General features: G+C 48.1%; 6 protein-coding genes across 6 annotated transcripts; 3 read left to right on the forward strand and 3 right to left on the reverse strand.

The window, feature by feature from the left end:
• Nucleotides 1–396: 396 nt before the first annotated feature.
• Nucleotides 397–1,679, reverse strand: HD556DRAFT_1437808 (uncharacterized protein; the record flags this gene model as incomplete). The annotated part of the gene is made up of 4 exons (XM_041305754.1): nucleotides 397–1,132; nucleotides 1,192–1,286; nucleotides 1,345–1,433; nucleotides 1,475–1,679. The coding sequence occupies 4 exons, from the start codon at nucleotides 1,677–1,679 to the stop codon at nucleotides 397–399; spliced, it is 1,125 nt and encodes a 374-aa protein (XP_041165645.1).
• A 649-nt stretch (nucleotides 1,680–2,328) lies between these two features.
• HD556DRAFT_1332104 (P-loop containing nucleoside triphosphate hydrolase protein) lies at nucleotides 2,329–5,316 on the forward strand. Its single transcript, XM_041301790.1, has 17 exons — nucleotides 2,329–2,619; nucleotides 2,669–2,902; nucleotides 2,950–3,109; nucleotides 3,162–3,256; nucleotides 3,307–3,442; nucleotides 3,494–3,666; nucleotides 3,713–3,789; nucleotides 3,841–3,909; nucleotides 3,960–4,011; nucleotides 4,061–4,135; nucleotides 4,191–4,348; nucleotides 4,398–4,516; nucleotides 4,571–4,607; nucleotides 4,661–4,691; nucleotides 4,747–4,764; nucleotides 4,811–4,963; nucleotides 5,024–5,316. Exons 1-17 carry the CDS (start codon nucleotides 2,419–2,421, stop codon nucleotides 5,051–5,053), a joined length of 1,818 nt encoding a protein of 605 aa, XP_041165646.1. The 5' UTR covers nucleotides 2,329–2,418; the 3' UTR covers nucleotides 5,054–5,316.
• Nucleotides 5,317–5,441: 125 nt separating this feature from the next.
• Nucleotides 5,442–7,143, reverse strand: HD556DRAFT_1304024 (uncharacterized protein; the record flags this gene model as incomplete). Its single annotated transcript, XM_041299641.1, has 5 exons — nucleotides 5,442–6,198; nucleotides 6,252–6,322; nucleotides 6,372–6,701; nucleotides 6,754–6,813; nucleotides 6,862–7,143. 5 exons carry the CDS (start codon nucleotides 7,141–7,143, stop codon nucleotides 5,442–5,444), a joined length of 1,500 nt encoding a protein of 499 aa, XP_041165647.1.
• Nucleotides 7,144–7,835: 692 nt separating this feature from the next.
• HD556DRAFT_1332114 (glycoside hydrolase family 18 protein) lies at nucleotides 7,836–9,828 on the forward strand. Its single transcript, XM_041301791.1, has 6 exons — nucleotides 7,836–8,175; nucleotides 8,225–8,236; nucleotides 8,305–8,358; nucleotides 8,405–8,840; nucleotides 8,898–8,994; nucleotides 9,052–9,828. Exons 1-6 carry the CDS (start codon nucleotides 7,874–7,876, stop codon nucleotides 9,621–9,623), a joined length of 1,473 nt encoding a protein of 490 aa, XP_041165648.1. The 5' UTR covers nucleotides 7,836–7,873; the 3' UTR covers nucleotides 9,624–9,828.
• HD556DRAFT_1332122 (P-loop containing nucleoside triphosphate hydrolase protein) lies at nucleotides 9,829–14,770 on the forward strand. The gene is made up of 22 exons (XM_041301792.1): nucleotides 9,829–10,097; nucleotides 10,150–10,213; nucleotides 10,268–10,685; nucleotides 10,738–11,097; nucleotides 11,151–11,525; nucleotides 11,582–11,882; nucleotides 11,939–12,111; nucleotides 12,176–12,187; nucleotides 12,238–12,323; nucleotides 12,381–12,429; nucleotides 12,487–12,703; nucleotides 12,762–12,777; nucleotides 12,830–12,890; nucleotides 12,944–13,031; nucleotides 13,087–13,149; nucleotides 13,215–13,315; nucleotides 13,367–13,637; nucleotides 13,692–13,741; nucleotides 13,792–13,881; nucleotides 13,938–13,977; nucleotides 14,028–14,667; nucleotides 14,736–14,770. The coding sequence occupies exons 1-21, from the start codon at nucleotides 10,013–10,015 to the stop codon at nucleotides 14,360–14,362; spliced, it is 3,255 nt and encodes a 1,084-aa protein (XP_041165649.1). The 5' UTR covers nucleotides 9,829–10,012; the 3' UTR covers nucleotides 14,363–14,667; nucleotides 14,736–14,770.
• Nucleotides 14,771–15,623: 853 nt separating this feature from the next.
• Nucleotides 15,624–16,929, reverse strand: HD556DRAFT_1437813 (uncharacterized protein; the record flags this gene model as incomplete). The annotated part of the gene is made up of 4 exons (XM_041305755.1): nucleotides 15,624–15,900; nucleotides 15,950–16,577; nucleotides 16,630–16,716; nucleotides 16,767–16,929. The coding sequence occupies 4 exons, from the start codon at nucleotides 16,927–16,929 to the stop codon at nucleotides 15,624–15,626; spliced, it is 1,155 nt and encodes a 384-aa protein (XP_041165650.1).
• Nucleotides 16,930–17,203: the final 274 nt, after the last annotated feature.

A 17,203-nucleotide genomic window follows, 5' to 3' on the forward strand; every position in this document is an offset into this window, starting at 1 on the left:
TCACTGCAGTGACCAGTCAAGACTCTTTTTGTCCAATGCGATCCTTCGTATGATACATTGTTTTCAAATAGAGAGTATGTGACGGTTGCGTGCCGCGGCAGACATGGAAATTGGACTGCGGCATGTCGGTAACGAGGTAACCAATCCATAGTCATGAGATTCGTGTAATGATGCACATAATGTATTTTACAAACTGAAGGTCACAATGCTAAGTGTGGAGGAAGATATATATAAAAGATAAAAGTGGTATGAGATAAATGAACCATAATGATAATGCCAAATTCCAAATGCAATGGTAATGCTGATGTCGATGATGATAATGTGTAGGTAATGGCAACAAGATGAAATGTAATAGTCAAGATTTCAATAGACGTTATATTCGTTCGTAAACATGGGCTAGGACATGGAATATGTTGCACTGTCCGGGTACTCACAGCGACCTTCAAAGTACCCAGAGCCATATGTCTGTAAAAACTCCTCTAGTTCAGCTGATGCAGAGTTCAGATCGTTCCCGGAGACAGGCTGGTATTGAAAGTCCACGTCGAAGGCGGGAATGGACTGCTGAGAGTTGACATCGGGATCCAGCTTCGGGTCGAACTGCGGCATGCGGGAGGCGGAGAGATCGACAGGGACAGTTGATGGTTGGAGGTAGTTGAAGGTGGGGGTGGGGAGCTGAGAGGGCTGTTCGTAAACGGAGGTGAAGCTCTCGGCAGGAAAATTGGGGAAGAGTCGCTCCCAGGAGAGTTCGGTGAACTCGCCCGAAAACTGGGGGATGCCGGAGTCGCTGGACTCAGCGGGTGAGAGCGCATCGCAGGGAATGAGGCCTCCGAGACCATTTAGATCCAGCGATGCAGGAATATCTTCCTCAGGCTTCATAAACTGAGTAGATGGGTAAGGTGCGGCGGCGGATCGTCGAGCAGCTTTGCCCCCGAGGTTGCGACGCGCCTTGGGCTCGTAGCCGTGTAGGTGCTTGCGGTGACGCGTCAAGCTTGCTGGATCGGTAGTGGCAAACGCGCACCCAGGGTGGGGGCACGTCTTCGAGCGTTCACGGGTGTGGGTCCTGATGTGCGTCTGCAGGTTGGACTTTTGGAGGGTCTTGTAATTGCAGTCAGGGAATGGACATGCGTGCATACTGATCAAGATAGCAAATGGGTCAGGAACCATCTGGTACAATAGGGTACGAGTACGTACAAAGCCTCCTTGTGTTCATCGTGCATACGCATGTGTCTGGGAAGATCTGCCTTGCGGCTTATGGTCATGTGGCAGACATGGCAGTCAACAGATGTCTGTAGAGAAAGTGTCATCAGTACAAGACGCATGATGCGAGGTAGGCTGAAAACGTACCATGTTACGTCCTGCAGCAGGCATCTCGTGATAGTGTTTGGGAGGAGAGAAGCGGTTGTTGTAAATGATCTGCGGGGTGAAATTAAACCCTTGAGGTGAATGAATAGCGATTGCGTTGTGGCAAATTTACACATCCTGCGCATTTCTTTTAAAGCACCAGGGGTGCTATGGACATCGAGTACGATTGCTTTTCTGCGGCGCGCGTTTCTGCCTTTAAAGGCAAAAAGCGCGAAGCAATCGTGTGCGATGGTCTGAGCATAAGGGACGAGCCACTCGGTTAGCAGGGAAGGCAAAAGAGCTGGCAGAGGGTCCGATTGCGTCTCAACACTTTTCATGTTTTGCCTTGTAAGGTAATTTCTGGTTACCTGCGACGAGTGGCTCAGTGAGTCAGTGCTCAGTGCTCAGTGCTCCTAGTCAGGCCTCATGCACATGAATGAAGGAAAGTAGGGGCTTACAGGTGCTTCCTAAAAGATTACCACCTCGAGGCGCGCCTAAAGGTATTGAGTTTCATCCCGGTGAGTACTAGTCTCTGGGATAGTGTTCGCAGTCACCAACGAAGTTGGGGAAGAATTAAACAAGGACCCTTGAAGTCACAAGTGTTTAGGATCACGTGAGAGCGTATAAACAATTCATTTAATTTACATAAATCATTCAGAAGCAACACGGAGTCACTGCGGCTTGCGTCGTGAAACAAGCTTCCAGCTTCCTAGTAAGGGACGTCAACAACTAGTGTAGGGGGCAGAACCACTTTTCTGTGTTATCGTATCTAAATTATATCTCCGTAAGTCTCGGATACCCTGGGGTTCTGCCAGCCTTGCACCCGAGTTCTGCCGTGGGCACCACCAGTTCTGCCAACAACACTATCAATTGCAGCCTTTAAATGGTCGTTTCTGCTCTTCCGGATGATCTTTTGAGCGGTTTTATGTTCCCATTGGCAGGCTACCCCCTGTGTGACGGCATCGAGGGTGACGTGACTCACTTGGCTGGTCATTCTGACTCAACATGCACCCCATAAAGAGCTGCTAGAACTAGTATTGCTCACAATACTTATCTGCTCGCCAACTCATACTAATAATGTCTCTAAAGAGCTTTCAATCCGAAATTCAGGAGATCTATGCACGGGAACTTGCCCGCCAACGTGGCCAAGCCAGTGGAACTCCTGCTCCTCGTAATATACATTCCAAGAAAACACAGATACTCGAGGAATCTAATATTGTGGGTGAGCCACCTCCATCCAGGGATGCCGGCATCGAGGGTGAGGTTGAAGCAGTCCTGGTACTCCACCTTCCATTATCATGTTGTACATTCGCTCAAATCTTCTCAGGCATTACTATCTATCCATGACTATGACCGAGCACGCACCTCCGTAGCACAACTTATCACTGGACGCAAAGGCGAATACATATTCCGCATTGGCTGTCAACCATCCCATGCATCGCTCTTTGCCGGAGAGAGCGTGGACGACGCAACAGGATGGTCGGGGGTCCCACGAACAGACGTCGAAGTCGCTTCATTGCAATCATCAGTTAAAAGGGTTGTGGAAGAGCTGGGGGGAAAGGTGTGTTATCTATTTATGTATAGGAAGCATGAACTTATCTCCAATAGGTATCCGTTCTTTTTGAGACTACTGACGGCCACCATCCACGTGCAACTCTACTACTACGATTACCTCCGCCCAGCATTGAATTAGTTCCCGAGGTTCGCTGTGCTGTTGTCGGGAATGTTGATTCGGGAAAGTCTACAACACTAGGAGTTCTAACACGTGGTATGATACACACATGCATGCATGTCTGTCTCAATCATCTGTTTCTTCTCAGGTCCTCTGGATGACGGGAGAGGCCGAGCTCGTGTAGCTTTATTTCGGCATAAACACGAGATTGAAACCGGACGAACATCCAGTGTGGGGATGGAAGTAAGTTCATGTCCCCACCAGCCTACAGTGTCCTACATCTTTTTACCCAGATCCTTGGTTTTTCGACAGCTGGAACCCCGGTACTCCCATATATACTGCCGTCTGCTGACGCAAACGTGATTCGACGCGATAAACTGGGCTGGGACGAAATTTCAGCACAGTCAGCCAAGATAGTTTCATTCAGCGGTAAGTCCGTTCGACGTGACTCTGTTTCGTATATACAACTCCATTTTGTAGACCTTGCAGGCCACGAGCGATATTTGAAAACTACTCTGTACGGGTTGACGTCCGGGGCGCCATCATGTGTGATTCTTATGGTCGGTGCCAACGCTGGGCTTATTGGTATGTCGAAGGAGCATCTGGCAATAGCTCTGGCTTTAAGCGTGCCCGTCGTTGTCTGCATTACCAAGGTAAAAAGTAACCCATAACCATCTGGCTAAGCTAATTTCCACATAGATTGATATGACCCCACCTAATATTCTTAATGAGACTACGAAACAAGTGGTAAAGATCTTGAAGAGTCCTGGATGCAGGTGAATCATATCCCTTACTCTGCTTTGAATCCACATAAGATTACTTTGAAGGAAAACGCCAGTTTTTGTGAACTCGATGGAAGTCGCGGTTGAATCGTCGCAGACATTTGCGCAATACAAGTATGCCTATTCGGCTTCGATCGTGAATTTCTGATGCTTATAGAACATAGACTATGTCCTATTTTCCGTGTCTCCAATGTCACTGGAGAAGGCCTTGACTATGTCAGTGTTATGCACTTTCACATTTGCTATGGCTCTGACTTGGCTGAAGTTTCGCACGTTCTTGAATCTCCTTCCATCCAGCGAAGCGGACACCGAGACGTTTGCAGTCGATCAGCCACTTGAAGTAGGACCGGCCCTTGGCATACATTCAAGCGTGCAACTGATATCTTTCGCTACAGTATTCAGTTACTGATGTCTGGTCTGTCCCATACGTGGGGACAGTCGTCAATGGCATTCTCAACAGTGGAAGTGTCAAGACAGGTGACTCCGTTCTCTTTGGGCCAGACTCCAATGGACATTTCCAGTCGACCGTTGTGAGGAGCATGCAACGAAAACGGTATTTTCGGTTCCTGTTAGCATTTTCTGTGGGTACTGAACTTTCATAGAGCTGATGTCGCGACAGCCGAGGCTGGCCAATGCGTCGCTCTCGCTCTTAAGCGAGTGAAACGTGCGGCCGTCAGAAAGGGTATGGTCATAGTGCACAAGGCCGATACTCCCCCGAAAGGTCAACATTTCATGTATTGCCATCATGTTTGCGATAACTCATCAGGACTCACAGCAACACGCCAGTTCGAAGGGCAGGTCCTTATATTATAGTGAGCTCAAGTATACCTCTCGCACGATGTAACGATTTGAGCAGAATTTGCAGTCACAATACTACCATGCAACGAAACTACCAGGTATGCTCAATGACTCGCTGTTCTCGCGGCGTATGCTGATGCAGTGTGCGCATAGGCCATGCTTCATTGTGGAGTGAGTAGGATCTTTTGATGCCTATTGTAGTTCTCATCAATCCTAGGCTGTCCGCCAAACTGTTCGTATCATATCGATGGACAACCCTGAGGGGGTCCTGCGGACCGGTGATCGAGCCACCGTTCAGTTTGAGTTCATTACACAGCCAGAGTTTGTCAAGGTCGGGATGAAGCTATTGTTCCGTGAGGGTAAGACCAAGGTATGTTGACGACTGCACCGTGCTTACCTCTGCATCATCTCTGACTGTCAACACTTCCAGGGACTTGGTGTTATTACTCGTCTGCTATGACAGAATTATGGTGCGGTGACCGGCTGGTCTTCCTAGGTTTCCTCACTCGAGAGGTCGTCCACGTCCTTCTCACTCACTAGCCACCCTTGTCGCACTCCGTTACAGTTAGTTGCACTCAATTTTTCTTCATTGTTGGGCTTGTTTGGTTGTTGTTTGGTTGTAATGATTCTTCGAGTGTGGTATGAAGAACTGTATTCATGTATATAAGTGATAGTTTATTGGTAATTTGAAGCAATAGATCTACAGCGTCTCATCTCTGTCAGTCACAGAAAACTATTCTTCACCTTGATCTACCTTCTAAGTAGATGAGATTATAAAAACTATTTTGCAAATATTGTAGATCTTTAAAGACACAACACAGTAAGTGTTCGACTATGTATTGAAGGTATCAATTCTGAGAGCTTGCGGAGACCCGAGAATACAGTGTTCGTCGACTTCGAGTAGCTGACATGCGAAGGTTCTTCCGCGCACCCGGCGAGTCTGAACCCAAGCGTGTTTTCATCCCGTCCTCCATGTCAGAAAACTCATCTTTGTCACTACCAGGCGGAGTAGGTTGCAATTCGTCGTCACCGTCACTTTCAGACGACACCTCCTTCCGGCGCTCGCTTACTTTCAGCCTTTTTGCAAAGGGTTTCTTGACTCCCGAGCTCGCTTTCTTCTTCCTTTTCTGCGATTTCGGCGCTTTTGGGTGCGTCTGGTAATGCAAGAACTGCTCGAACCATTCCGTACGGTATCCAACACATTTCATGACGGTGAAGTTAATCACAAGCCTACCATCATTGAGTGCCTCCCGAAGACCGTCTTCCGTAAAATCGACAAGGCGAATTTCACCCCCCTTTTCTACAAGTTCGGCATTCGTTCTTTCGACCCAGCTCCTTCCCCATAGGGTCGATAGGGCTCCAGACACCCAACGTTGAATGACCAGAGGTTGGAGTAGGTCAAGTTGGTTGGGCGAAATTTCACCCCACCGGGAGGTCTCATACGAACCAAGGTATATCCATTGATTTGGCTTGTCAGATGCGATGAGGTCGATTGGCCCTTCAATGAGCGAGCCGTCATTGAAACGCTTTACCCCACAAAACACGACACCATGACCGCCTGGAACGAGTGGGAGGTGTGGGTTGTAGGAACGCGTCATGGCCAAGCTGTGAAGCTTCAACTTTAGTAGCAGTACATTGGGTAGAGTCGAGATACGCACTATGGGAATTTATCCGTTTTTGTACGACCTTTCCAGTTGTTCGACGTGGTTTGGTGACCTCCGCCAAGAGCCTGAAATAAAGTTAGCCTGATTTGATAGATAGGGAAACCCCGAGCTCACGTCGCTGATCACAGAGCGCCGAAATCCGACGCAGAACCGCTCTTCGACCACAATTGGAGGTCCGAGACCAAGGTGCTCAAGATTCCAGACATCAAATTTGCCATCTTCACCCTTAACGAATGTAACCTGTTCGATCTGATCGGGTTCATTTTCCGACTTGATAACGACTTTGATTGTTGTATCGACTCGGACGGGCTCTGGTTTTACGGTCGGACTCGATCTAGAGGTGATTGGATTTGAAGGCTGCGAGGGCGCTGTGGGTGCGAAGTTGTCGGACATGTCTTGGTCAACGTCATAATGCCCTGTAGCTTCGACGACAGTCCCATTTGGCTGCCCGCAAAAGTTAGCATCAACACCGAAACGAAAAAAAATGGCCGCTTACTAGTACAGCATTCGACTTCAAGTTCTTGAGCTTAATCATGTTGAAATTGAGATTTTTAACCTTTTAAAAATATTATGTTAGTGGCTTTTCGTGAGCGTATGCACGAACTGTTTGGTCATCTAGTTGACGCAGGGTGTTCTTCAACTCATCTTGAAGCCCTGCGATCTCAGCGGTCCGAAGGTCTTGTTCGTTCTTAAGCTGCTTATTTTCCTTGCGGAGTTTAGTTAACTCCTTGCCCTGTTCCTCGACGAGGTTGGTCTTGGATGTCAGGCTTGCCTTGAGGACGATTACCTCCGGATTGAGGTGCGATGTTTTGTCTGAGTCTTGTTTCACTGGGCTAGCATGAAAATCAGAATCAGAGTCAGTGAGTTCTATGATCTCGTTATGCATTCTGACAGTTGCTAATGCAACTTGCACTAAGGTTTCCGAGGTGGCAGCGACGGAGAGGCGGCACCAGGAGCAGGCTAAGACAGAAGAGATGAAAACAAAAACACAAATTTAGTCTAACCGGGTACTGAGCACTGCAGGGTTCAGGACCGTCTCGCTAGTATATTAGGTTGTGAAAATGGTAGAAAATATTAATTTTCAATGGCAAGGGATTACGAGACATCCTACGTCTTCGGAAGATGATATTAATTGCTTGGTAGCCTCAGGGCCACATTTGTAAATGTATATGAACGCAGTTAGACTATCCTGAGTACCGAGTACCAGTCCTTAGTATGAAGACTCGAGACTCATCGATGTACTCATCTTTCGTTGTTGTCACGTTTAAGCATCTCATCTTGAAGGCATAACTTGGCAGCCATTTCGGCGGGGCATCGGCGTGGGGCTTGAACCTAGAGTCTCAACGGTAGCACTATGGAGCCCAATTGCTTATTCATCCAGGCCTAGATACACGTCCACGAATGTGTCCAGTCTGTCGACCTTCGAGTGAGTTCTTGGACAATCAATTTTCTTGTCTTCAATCTGTAGTCTGATCTTGGACTCGTGAGATATGGAAAATGGAGATGGCGAGCAGTAGAGTAGATGCCATCATGCTTGCAGTCCTTAAGTGCCACTAATAGTTGAGTTTGGTCAGCATGCCAAACTTTGTGGAGCTATGTACTTATGAGTCTCGTGCATGTCTTCGACAACATCGTACCAAGCAGTTCCTTCTGACGAAGGTAGTTTGCCCGCCAAGCCCGCTTCTCGTTTTACATCTCGCAAGACACTTTTTCTCTCTGGATTAGTGTTCTTCATCATCACGTTTGTATCGTATAAAGCGTTCTTCTCGTGGTCTATTCAACATCCGTCTCTTCAACAAGACTCTTCTGCAACCACTGGCAGTACCAAAGTATTAGAACCTCAAACATATTCATCCATACCGCCAGCACCGAGCGATACTCCAGAAATGCAAGGTCAAGGAAAGTACAGCGTTGGATAGTACGTGTTGGCCTCCTTTATAACGACCTCCTTCTGACTGTTTTATCAGCTTCGTAAATTGGTACGTGTTTTCATCGGTCATTTACGGAAAATATTGACCGTTCCGCCAACTATTATTCCTACTTGTAGGGGGATCTACGGTCGCAAGTTCCCGCCGTCAAACATCCCTGTTCAAGATTTGACGTAAGGCGCTGTCTTCTTGACATTTTCAAGCTCACTATCCATCTAGCCACATTCTCTATGCATTCGCTGATCTGAGACCTGACACGGGCGAAGTTGTTCTCTCTGATGCATGGGCGGACAAAGATATTCACTACCCTGGCGATTCTTGGAATGATGTCGGGAACAACCTCTACGGAAATTTCAAGGCCATCTATAAATTGAAACAGCAAAATAGACACTTGAAGGTCCTTCTCTCAATCGGAGGTTGGACATATTCCCCTAAGTTCCATCCTATCGTCGTCAACCCTGCCCTTCGTGCCAACTTCGTGCGGTCCGCAGTTCGTCTACTCGAGGATTACGGTCTTGATGGTCTCGATGTGGACTATGAATATCCATCCAATGATTACCAAGCTCGTGGCTACACCGACCTCCTAAGGGAACTCAGAGTAGGCCTAGATCGGCACGCTCAAATGAAGGGAATCTATCACAGATTCTTGTTGACAGTATGCAACTTTACCTATCCCGCCGAACTTCCAATCTGAGGTATTGTTTTTTGCTAGATCGCCGCTCCTTGCGGACCCGATAACTATCAAAAGTTACACGTACGTGAAATGGACCACTACCTTGATTTTTGGAATATGATGGCGTACGACTTCTGTATGTGCTGCAATGTTTGGTTGCATTACAAATTGACTCACGTGGAAAATATCACAGCTGGTTCATGGGATTCTGTTGCAAATCACCAAGCCAACATCTACGGTGGACCTATCAGTGCATCACAGGCGATTGAGTGGTACAGCGCGAACGGCGTCCCTCGCTCCAAGATGGTCCTCGGGATTCCGCTGTACGGTAGAAGCTTCATGAACACGTCCGGTCCCGGGGCACCGTTTTCCGGCATTGGACCAGGCAGTTGGGAGCAAGGTGTCTATGACTACCGTGCTCTTCCGCTCCCAGGCACATACGTGTTCCAAGACGACAAGGCCCTGGCGAGCTGGTCTCACGACTATCAGAAGCAAGAGATGGTGAGCTTTGACAACGAGCACGTCGGCCATTGGAAGGGCGATTGGATCCGCCGTGAAGGTCTTCGAGGAAGCATGTTCTGGGAGTTAAGCGGAGACAAAGGAAGCGCGCGAGAGGGAATGGAAGGCGGGTTTGGAAAGGACCCAGTGCCCGGGAGGAGCTTAGTTGCAACCGTCAAGAACGCCATGGGACCATTGGACCTGAGTCCCAACTGGCTGAGCTATGAGGGCAGTCAATTCGACAACCTGCGCAGCGGTACCATTTAGATTCATCGATTGCATCACACGATACAAGAGGACTCGGACGTCTTTTCCAGGACAATTACTGTAACATCACTTTTCCTTCGAGCATATTTCATCGACTTCGTATGATAGCAGTTTTGTAATGTTACGCTGTGTGACTTCTGTGACGGCCGTGATGAGCACTGCCAAAAAATTTAGTGGTGTGGGCGCCGGCACTGCTGCAGGGCTTTCTTTCAACTGTATTTCTCATTTCACGACCCATAGATTTTGGACAATAATCGGAGGCATCCTACACCGAGATTCGACTTCAATCTCACCTGTATCATCAGTGCTCAAGTTCAAATAGACCGGTCGACTACGATTTCCTTCTAATCGCACAATTTATCCTAGGACCTATATCCTGAGTTTTTCAAATGTCTCCCGCTGTAATGACTTCTTCTTTGGAGTCGGAATTCGCTTCGATCATCGAGGCTTTGCGCACTGCACCCTCTGGCCCAGGTTTACATCCCATGACTTTCTTGTGAGATAGAACTCATCATAATCTATGTAGACGCCAAGGCAGCAGCTGACAAGCTCGCTCTTGCTGTTTCTAAAGCAGGTATAGAGAGCTTGGTGTGCGTCCATTTTATCTGCGACATTGTAAAATGATTGCATCTAAAGTTTAACAGCGACCAAAATGTAATCACTATCCTTGAAAATTTCGCACTCAACAAGAAGTCTGGATGGGAACGAGAATCTAGTGCTATTGCATTCCAGTCATTCCCCGCTATTCTCGGTCCCGCCTGTGCACCCCTACTTCTCCCAAGCCTTCACGTTCTCTTCGATTTGTTGTCTGACAAGGGAGAGGTTGTTCGGATTGCTGCAACAGCTGCGACGAAGGCTATCCTCCAGCTTCTTCCCCCAGAAGCTACACGAACTGTTTTCGGCATTTTAGAAGATATCCTAGAGAAAGGAAAATGGCAAACAAAAGTCGCAGCCCTAGATGCTCTCAAGAGTTTCGTGGCTCGCGCTAAGGACGCAGTAGCTGATGAACTTGGACATATCCTACCCAAGGTCGAAGTAGCAATGCACGATACAAAAAAAGAGGTGCGTTATGAATGCCTTGCGCTACTTTACTCCGCCGACCGAATTACTGCAGGTTGCTTCTGCTGCCGTCAAGTGCGCCACTTCTTTGTGCACGACGCTTGCGAACCCCGATCTCGCTCCTCACATCTCCGCTCTGGTTAAGTGTATGTCTAATCCTGATGCAGTACCTGGTTGCATAAAGGCGCTATCATCAACAACTTTCGTCGCGGAAGTCACGGCACCAGCGTTGGCCGTTCTTGTACCGTTGCTCCTTCGTGCTCTTAATGATCGCAGCATGGAAGTGCAGCGGCGTACGGTTGTCGTCATCGATAACTTAGTCAAACTGGTCAGGAACCCCGTAGTTGCCGCAAGATACCTTAGCCCTCTCGTAATGGGCGTGCAGAAGATTGCTGAGGGTGCCGCGTTTCCGGAGGTTGGTTATACTCTTTTGTGTGCTTTGCGAATCTCATTCGGCCATTTACTAAGGTTCGTGCCTTCGGCGAGACGGCACTTAGTACATTACTCAAGGCAGGTGCATCTACCTCGGGGACGCCGCCGACGCGGGATGTCAGCAAGGAGGTAGCTGAAGCTGTTGCCGTCTTGTTGTCGTTGCTTCCGTCAGACCTTGTTATCCCTTCTGCGACTAGCCCAAATGCTCCGCTATCTGCAAGGCACCATCTTTTGGACCAATCTTTGCAATTTCAGGGGTCCATGGTTGCTGACCTTATCTATAATCGCCGTTTCCAAGATCCGGAAGTATGGAAACGTTGTGTCGGTGTGTATATGGCATTCTGGCTGGGGCCAGAGGGATCTGCTAGCTTTGCGGAGTCGGTACGGGCCCATTTCCGTGCGATTGATCAAGTGTGTGCTCTTTCTCTATTTTGCAAGGGAACTTTTCATCATTAGGCACCATCTAGGCACTACACAAATCTGTGCACGACAATGAGAGTGGCGAGGGCGAGCTTCTGTGTGACTCGTTGTTTTCTCTTGCTTATGGTGCACTTTTACTGCTCTCGCACACAACACTCCGTCTGTTCCGCGGGCGCCGTTACGGCATCCTCGGAACGAATGGATCAGGGAAGTCAACTCTTATGCGCCAGCTTCGGGACGGCAAAGTGGAAAATTTTCCGCCTCAAGATCAATTACGTTGTGTTATGGTAGAGCATTCCTTGCAGGGCGAGGACACGTCTATGTCTGTGCTAGACTTTGTGGCGTCAGGTTAGTACATTTATTCGTTATTAGTATGCTCGGTGACAGTAATTAATTTACCGCAGACAAGGCTCTGGCACAAATTCCGCGTTCTAAAATACGGAATCAATTGCTTGAGGTAGGATTTGACGATGCCCGCCAGTCAGACGTAGTCGGGGGGCTGTCCGGTGGTTGGAAGATGAAACTAGAGTTGGCTCGTGCAATGCTTTACAATGCCGACCTTCTTCTTTTGGATGAGGTGCGACGTGGTTTGATGCTACTGTTCTAGGGTTAGCTCACTTGCAAGTACTTTTGCAATGCAGCCTACCAATCATGTTTGTATTCGGATTATCCCCATTTCCATTGGTTGACGTTTTCCTGATAGTTGGACCGGGCTTCCGTCAAATGGCTTGAAAGTTATCTCATCGCTCACAAAAATGTTACTTGCCTAATCATCAGTCACGATTCTGGGTAAGTGCCTCTAACCCGATCCTAGCATTCAATCGCTAAATCTCTCCACGTGGCTAGGTTTTTAGATAATGTGACTACTGATATCATACATTACGAGTCCAAGAAGGTGAGGCCCTCGTCGGTCGATGGTAAACGCCGATTGATTTACTCCCCTCTATTGTAGCTCGTCTATTATCCGGGAAATCTTTCATCGTTTGTGGAAAAACACCCGGAGGCTAAATCCTACTATACCCTGGCGGCAACATCCGTCAAATTCTCATTTCCTCCGCCTGGCTCCTTGATGGGTGTTCGTAGTAACACTCGTGCCATATTGAAGATGTCAAATTGCACGTTCACGTACCCCGGTCGGTCACAACCTTCGCTAATAAACGTGTCTTGCGGTGAGTAATAATTCATGCTTCTATTTGTGATAAAGCCTTATTTACTCCACCTCGCAAGCATTATCACTCTCCAGGTGGGTTTGTGTGCTCCACATGTCTGATTGAGCGTGTTTCATTGTCATCCAGCCGAGTAGGTGTAATCGGCCCTAATGGCGCAGGGAAATCGACTATGATCAAACTTCTGACGGCAAGAGTGATGATCTGATCGATGGCGTCCCCTTAATGACCTTTTTACTTCAGGGCGAGACCGTTCCTCAAGAGGGAACTGTATACAAACATCCGGCCCTTCGTGTTGGTTACGTCTCACAGCACGCCACCCACCATATAGGTCCACTCTTATCTCCAACTTCAGCGTCAGATATACCAAACTAACATTGTTTTAGAACACCACTTAGAAAAGACACCAATTGGCTATATCCAGTGGCGTTTCCAGGATGGTCACGATCGTACGTATTTAAACTTAAAGTGACCCTGCCAGTGTCTCATTAATATAATTTGCCAACCATATCAGGTGAATTACTGGAAAAGGCCACTCGTGTTCTGACAGACGAAGAGAAGGAAGTCCTCGATCAAGATTGGGTTGGCAGGAATGGCACCAAGCGCAAATTGGAGGTTAGTATTACTTTACATTGTCGATCTGATCCACATCCTAAAATTATCCAGCTTATTATGGGTCGTCAAAAATTGAAAAAGACATTCCAATATGAAGTCAAATGGCGTGGTCTTGACCACAAGTTCAACACCTGGGTGCCTCGTGATGAGTTGATGGCCAAAGGTTTCGTAAAGTTGGTGCAGCAATTTGACGATCTGGAATCCTCGAGAGAAGGTGCAGGGACTCGTGACACATCTGCTCAAATTGTACGCAAACACCTCGAGGACATCGGTCTCGATGGGGACATCGCGCAGTATAATGAAATTTCGGGATTGTCGGGAGGTTTGTAATCAATTGTTGCGTTTGTTTTATCCTACTAATCTCCGGCGTTGCCAGGGCAAAAAATCAAGTTGGTCATTGCGGCCTGCCTCTGGAATAATCCCCAGGTTCATTAGACGCCTGGTTGTCATGATGATGTGCTGAAGTTACTTTGTAGGTTTGCGTTCTTGACGAGCCAAGTAATTTCCTAGATCGTGAAGCGCTGGGTGGCCTTGCGGTGGCTATCAGGGAATGGGGTGGTGCTGTGGTGAGCACCATGAAATAAGTACGAAATTCTAATCCAGCTGACATGGGGTGCCTTAGGTCATCATCTCACATAATCACGAGTTTGTATCGGCTTTGTGTCAGTCTTCGATGTTGTATTTCACATATCTTTCTAACGCAGCTTTCCAGGTCCTGAAATCTGGCAGATTGAAGCAGGACGGATGACACATCAAGGAAAGGCCGCTGTTGTCGAGGATGCCTTTACCGACTTGAAGTCTCCGAAGGGCAGCGGTGCTAATACCCCAGCTCGTTCGCGAGTGCAGAGCCCGGCTGTATCGGCTCATGTGACTCCTGCGGGGAGTGGGGCTGAAGACGCTGGCATTTCAAAGGTCATGAAAAAGAAGAAGAAACCGACACGCAACCAAGTGAAGGCTCAGGAAGAACGTCGGAGGTTGAGGAAGCTCGCGTGGCTTACTCACGGTGGACAACGGCCTGAGGATACCGACAGTGATGTTGACCCTTGAGACCGAGAGACCATGTGAATTTTGTGCTATTCATCAGGGGCCATTTCATTCTGATCCGCGGATGCTTTTCGACAAGATCTCTTATAGATTACCTTCCTCTCATGCTGTGAAGTAATAGATTTTCCGTTTTACCGCGAATTCGTTGAGCAGATTTTTGAGAAGTTTCACTGCCACGTAGTGTAGGCGATAAAAAGCCGAGTCTGTTACCTCTTGCAACGGGGTAGTTTCAGATGGCCGTGCCCACGCAGGTTGATTTCAACGTGTCGATTGCTGGCGGTGTGTAACATTTGAATGATCGTTGTAAGGTGAATCCGATGATCGGGACATGTGTTCGAGGAGGGACCAACTAATAATATTACATTAACGGATTCAGACATTGAGTGACAATCATTATGCGGCAGTTTCCGGAGGTGTGTTCCCGAAATTCATAATTGCAACCTTTGAGCTTCATGCTTATCTCGAATACTATCGACCTGGCCTGAAATAGTGCCACGCCTCAAGCTTCAGCCGCGGACCGTCAGAAGTTTTTTTTTTCTTTCATCAGAAGGACCTACTACCCCCTGCCCGAGTAACGCTTGATCGACAAAAAAAACAGATCCCTTCTCGCGCGGTTCTTGAATTGTTGCTATATGAATACGCCAAGGAGATACCCTGACCGGGGATCTGGAAACAAGTCCTGGGATCGACGCGGCGTGACGAAGGAGCTTTGCTGGACGGCAGGTTGCCGCTGATGCGGCGGTGAACTCGCGCTGCAAACCGGCCACATGACATCTTATCGATGGCCCATTCGTGCCGATGTTGTTGTGGCAAGCGTTTGTTGTATCTCACGTACTTATTATCAGTAGAATCATAAACCGAAGAGCATACTTAAAAAGATTAGTGGCGTAATTCACGGCCTTCTAACCGCGCGCGGGGCGGACATCCGTGACAAAATCGAGCAAGAACAACAACGTTGGGTTTTCAGACGTGTACGTGTGATCAGACCAGAGATGATAAGAACGTGATAAGTACATAAAAACTACGGCGACAGTGCATCAAGGAGGCAGGTACATGTGGACGGATTGGAAAAGGGCATCAGATTGCGTGGAGTGATATGGATATATAGATATGAATGGGTATTAAGGGGCTGGCGAGTAAGTTAATACGGTGTTAATGAATGATCGAGGTCCCAATGCAAAAGCATGACGACGCTTCTGTTGTGATGAGGAGAGAATGAATCTAGCTGAAATGAAGGCATGGTGTTTAGACAACGATCAAATATTCAGTAGCGACCAGGCTGCTGCCATTTGCGGGGATCTTCTTCGCGCCGATGGGGGATAGGTGACCGACTGTCCTGCACCACTGACCGGGCGTCCTGACTCGATCGTGGAATGTATGATGTATGTGAAACAGACGTGGGACTAATACTGCTGCCACCAAATGAAGTATGCGACACTTCATCTGTTTGAGATGACATGCTAAATGGTTGATGCGGAGTCGACACTGATGTCGACGACTGCCGGGTAGTCTGTCTCATTGACTGTCGTTTATTTTGAAACCTATGGAAAGGCATGAACATTGATCCTTTGATTTGTGCAACACACCAACCAGATCTGAACGCTGCGGGCTGACATGTCTAATTTCTTTGCGAGCTCTGCGCGTTCTTCAGTAGAAGGAAACGCAGTGCGAGCGTATGTCTCATTCAGGACTTTGAGCTGGGCTGCGTCAGCTCTCTTACGCTTTTTCTTGATGGCAGGTTGCTCGTTATCCATCATTTGAGCAGGTTCTTGTGTTAGTGCAGAATTGGTGATTGGCCCTCGGGCATAGGGAGAAGGACCATGAGCCTCGACTTGCGTAGGCATACCGCGCTCGGATGGGTACATGCCCATTGACATCTGCGGCGAGTGGTGCATCGATGGGAGTTGACTCGAATGATGACGTGGATCGGGGACGGGGGGATATGAGTATGAGTTTTGATTTGGATAAGGAGCATACTCGGTAGGATAGGTTGCGGTCGGCGAGCGAATATCACCATAGTTGGAGACAAGAGGTGCGACTGCCCCGTAATTACCCTGATATCTATCGGGCATATTTAATGGAGGCAGCTTGCGAGAGCCGTGGGAATCGACCGGGATCGTCGGCGAACTACGCGGTGGATAACTTGGGTATTGAGTTTGAGGGTATCGGTCATAGTGTTGTTCATAATAACTGGAATGCTGTGGGGGAACTGTTACCGCTTGAAGTAAAATTGATGAGTGTGTGATCGGGATGAGTGATGTCAGACATACTAGAAGGCCACTGACCATAGCTCGAAGAACTATGATCACTTTTTCCAGGGGATGAACGTTGCTGAGAATATGGAGGATAGTTGGGAACTATACTTGAGTTGAGCATATTTGCATTTACACTAGATAGAAAAACAGACCTGAAGAGGGTGAGGTTGGAAACGCTGAAGAAAGAGGAGGGAGCACAGTTCGCCCACCCTGTCCCGTCTGAAAAAAACCACTATTTTGAGAATCCCCTCCAGGAGGGCTTTTGCGGGCCTTGGAAAGGTTTGAGAACAAACGATCGTCCCTCGGGTTTGTCATAGTAAGTTAAGCAGATAGGCAAAAGAGGAAGTGAAGGAAAATTATGGTTCAATGAAAAGAAGGAAATCGATGTGGATATAAGTATGAAGGAACACGCGCTAAGCATGCCAATTGCCCGACGAACGAGCAAGAAAAGGCCTGCGGCACGGGAAGGCTGTGACTTGGATAAACCGATCAGGGCCGTTGAATGAACGAGGTAAACATGAACACCGGCAAAGGTAACTGAACACGAGGCGTAGTTGTGCAAACTGGGCAAGGGGGGGTGGTAGGATGA

Source organism: Suillus plorans, assembly GCF_016647745.1.
Source record: "Suillus plorans strain S12 chromosome Unknown HD556scaffold_5, whole genome shotgun sequence".
In the NCBI taxonomy this organism is placed as follows: domain Eukaryota; kingdom Fungi; phylum Basidiomycota; class Agaricomycetes; order Boletales; family Suillaceae; genus Suillus; species Suillus plorans.

What these genes read in the sequence shown, in the direction of transcription:
- HD556DRAFT_1332104 (XM_041301790.1), top strand. Translation starts at nt 2,419, where the DNA reads ATGTCTCTAAAGAGCTTTCAATCCGAAATTCAGGAGATCTATGCACGG. An exon ending in CAGTCGATCAGCCACTTGAA is followed by an intron (nt 4,136 to 4,190) that starts GTAGGACCGGCC and finishes CTTTCGCTACAG; the next exon opens with TATTCAGTTACTGATGTCTG. An exon ending in GGCCGATACTCCCCCGAAAG is followed by an intron (nt 4,517 to 4,570) that starts GTCAACATTTCA and finishes CAGGACTCACAG; the next exon opens with CAACACGCCAGTTCGAAGGG.
- HD556DRAFT_1332114 (XM_041301791.1), top strand. Translation starts at nt 7,874, where the DNA reads ATGTCTTCGACAACATCGTACCAAGCAGTTCCTTCTGACGAAGGTAGT. An exon ending in ATCCCTGTTCAAGATTTGAC is followed by an intron (nt 8,359 to 8,404) that starts GTAAGGCGCTGT and finishes CTATCCATCTAG; the next exon opens with CCACATTCTCTATGCATTCG. An exon ending in ATCACAGATTCTTGTTGACA is followed by an intron (nt 8,841 to 8,897) that starts GTATGCAACTTT and finishes GTTTTTTGCTAG; the next exon opens with ATCGCCGCTCCTTGCGGACC.
- HD556DRAFT_1332122 (XM_041301792.1), top strand. Translation starts at nt 10,013, where the DNA reads ATGTCTCCCGCTGTAATGACTTCTTCTTTGGAGTCGGAATTCGCTTCG. An exon ending in TACATTACGAGTCCAAGAAG is followed by an intron (nt 12,430 to 12,486) that starts GTGAGGCCCTCG and finishes CCTCTATTGTAG; the next exon opens with CTCGTCTATTATCCGGGAAA. An exon ending in CTATGATCAAACTTCTGACG is followed by an intron (nt 12,891 to 12,943) that starts GCAAGAGTGATG and finishes TTTTTACTTCAG; the next exon opens with GGCGAGACCGTTCCTCAAGA.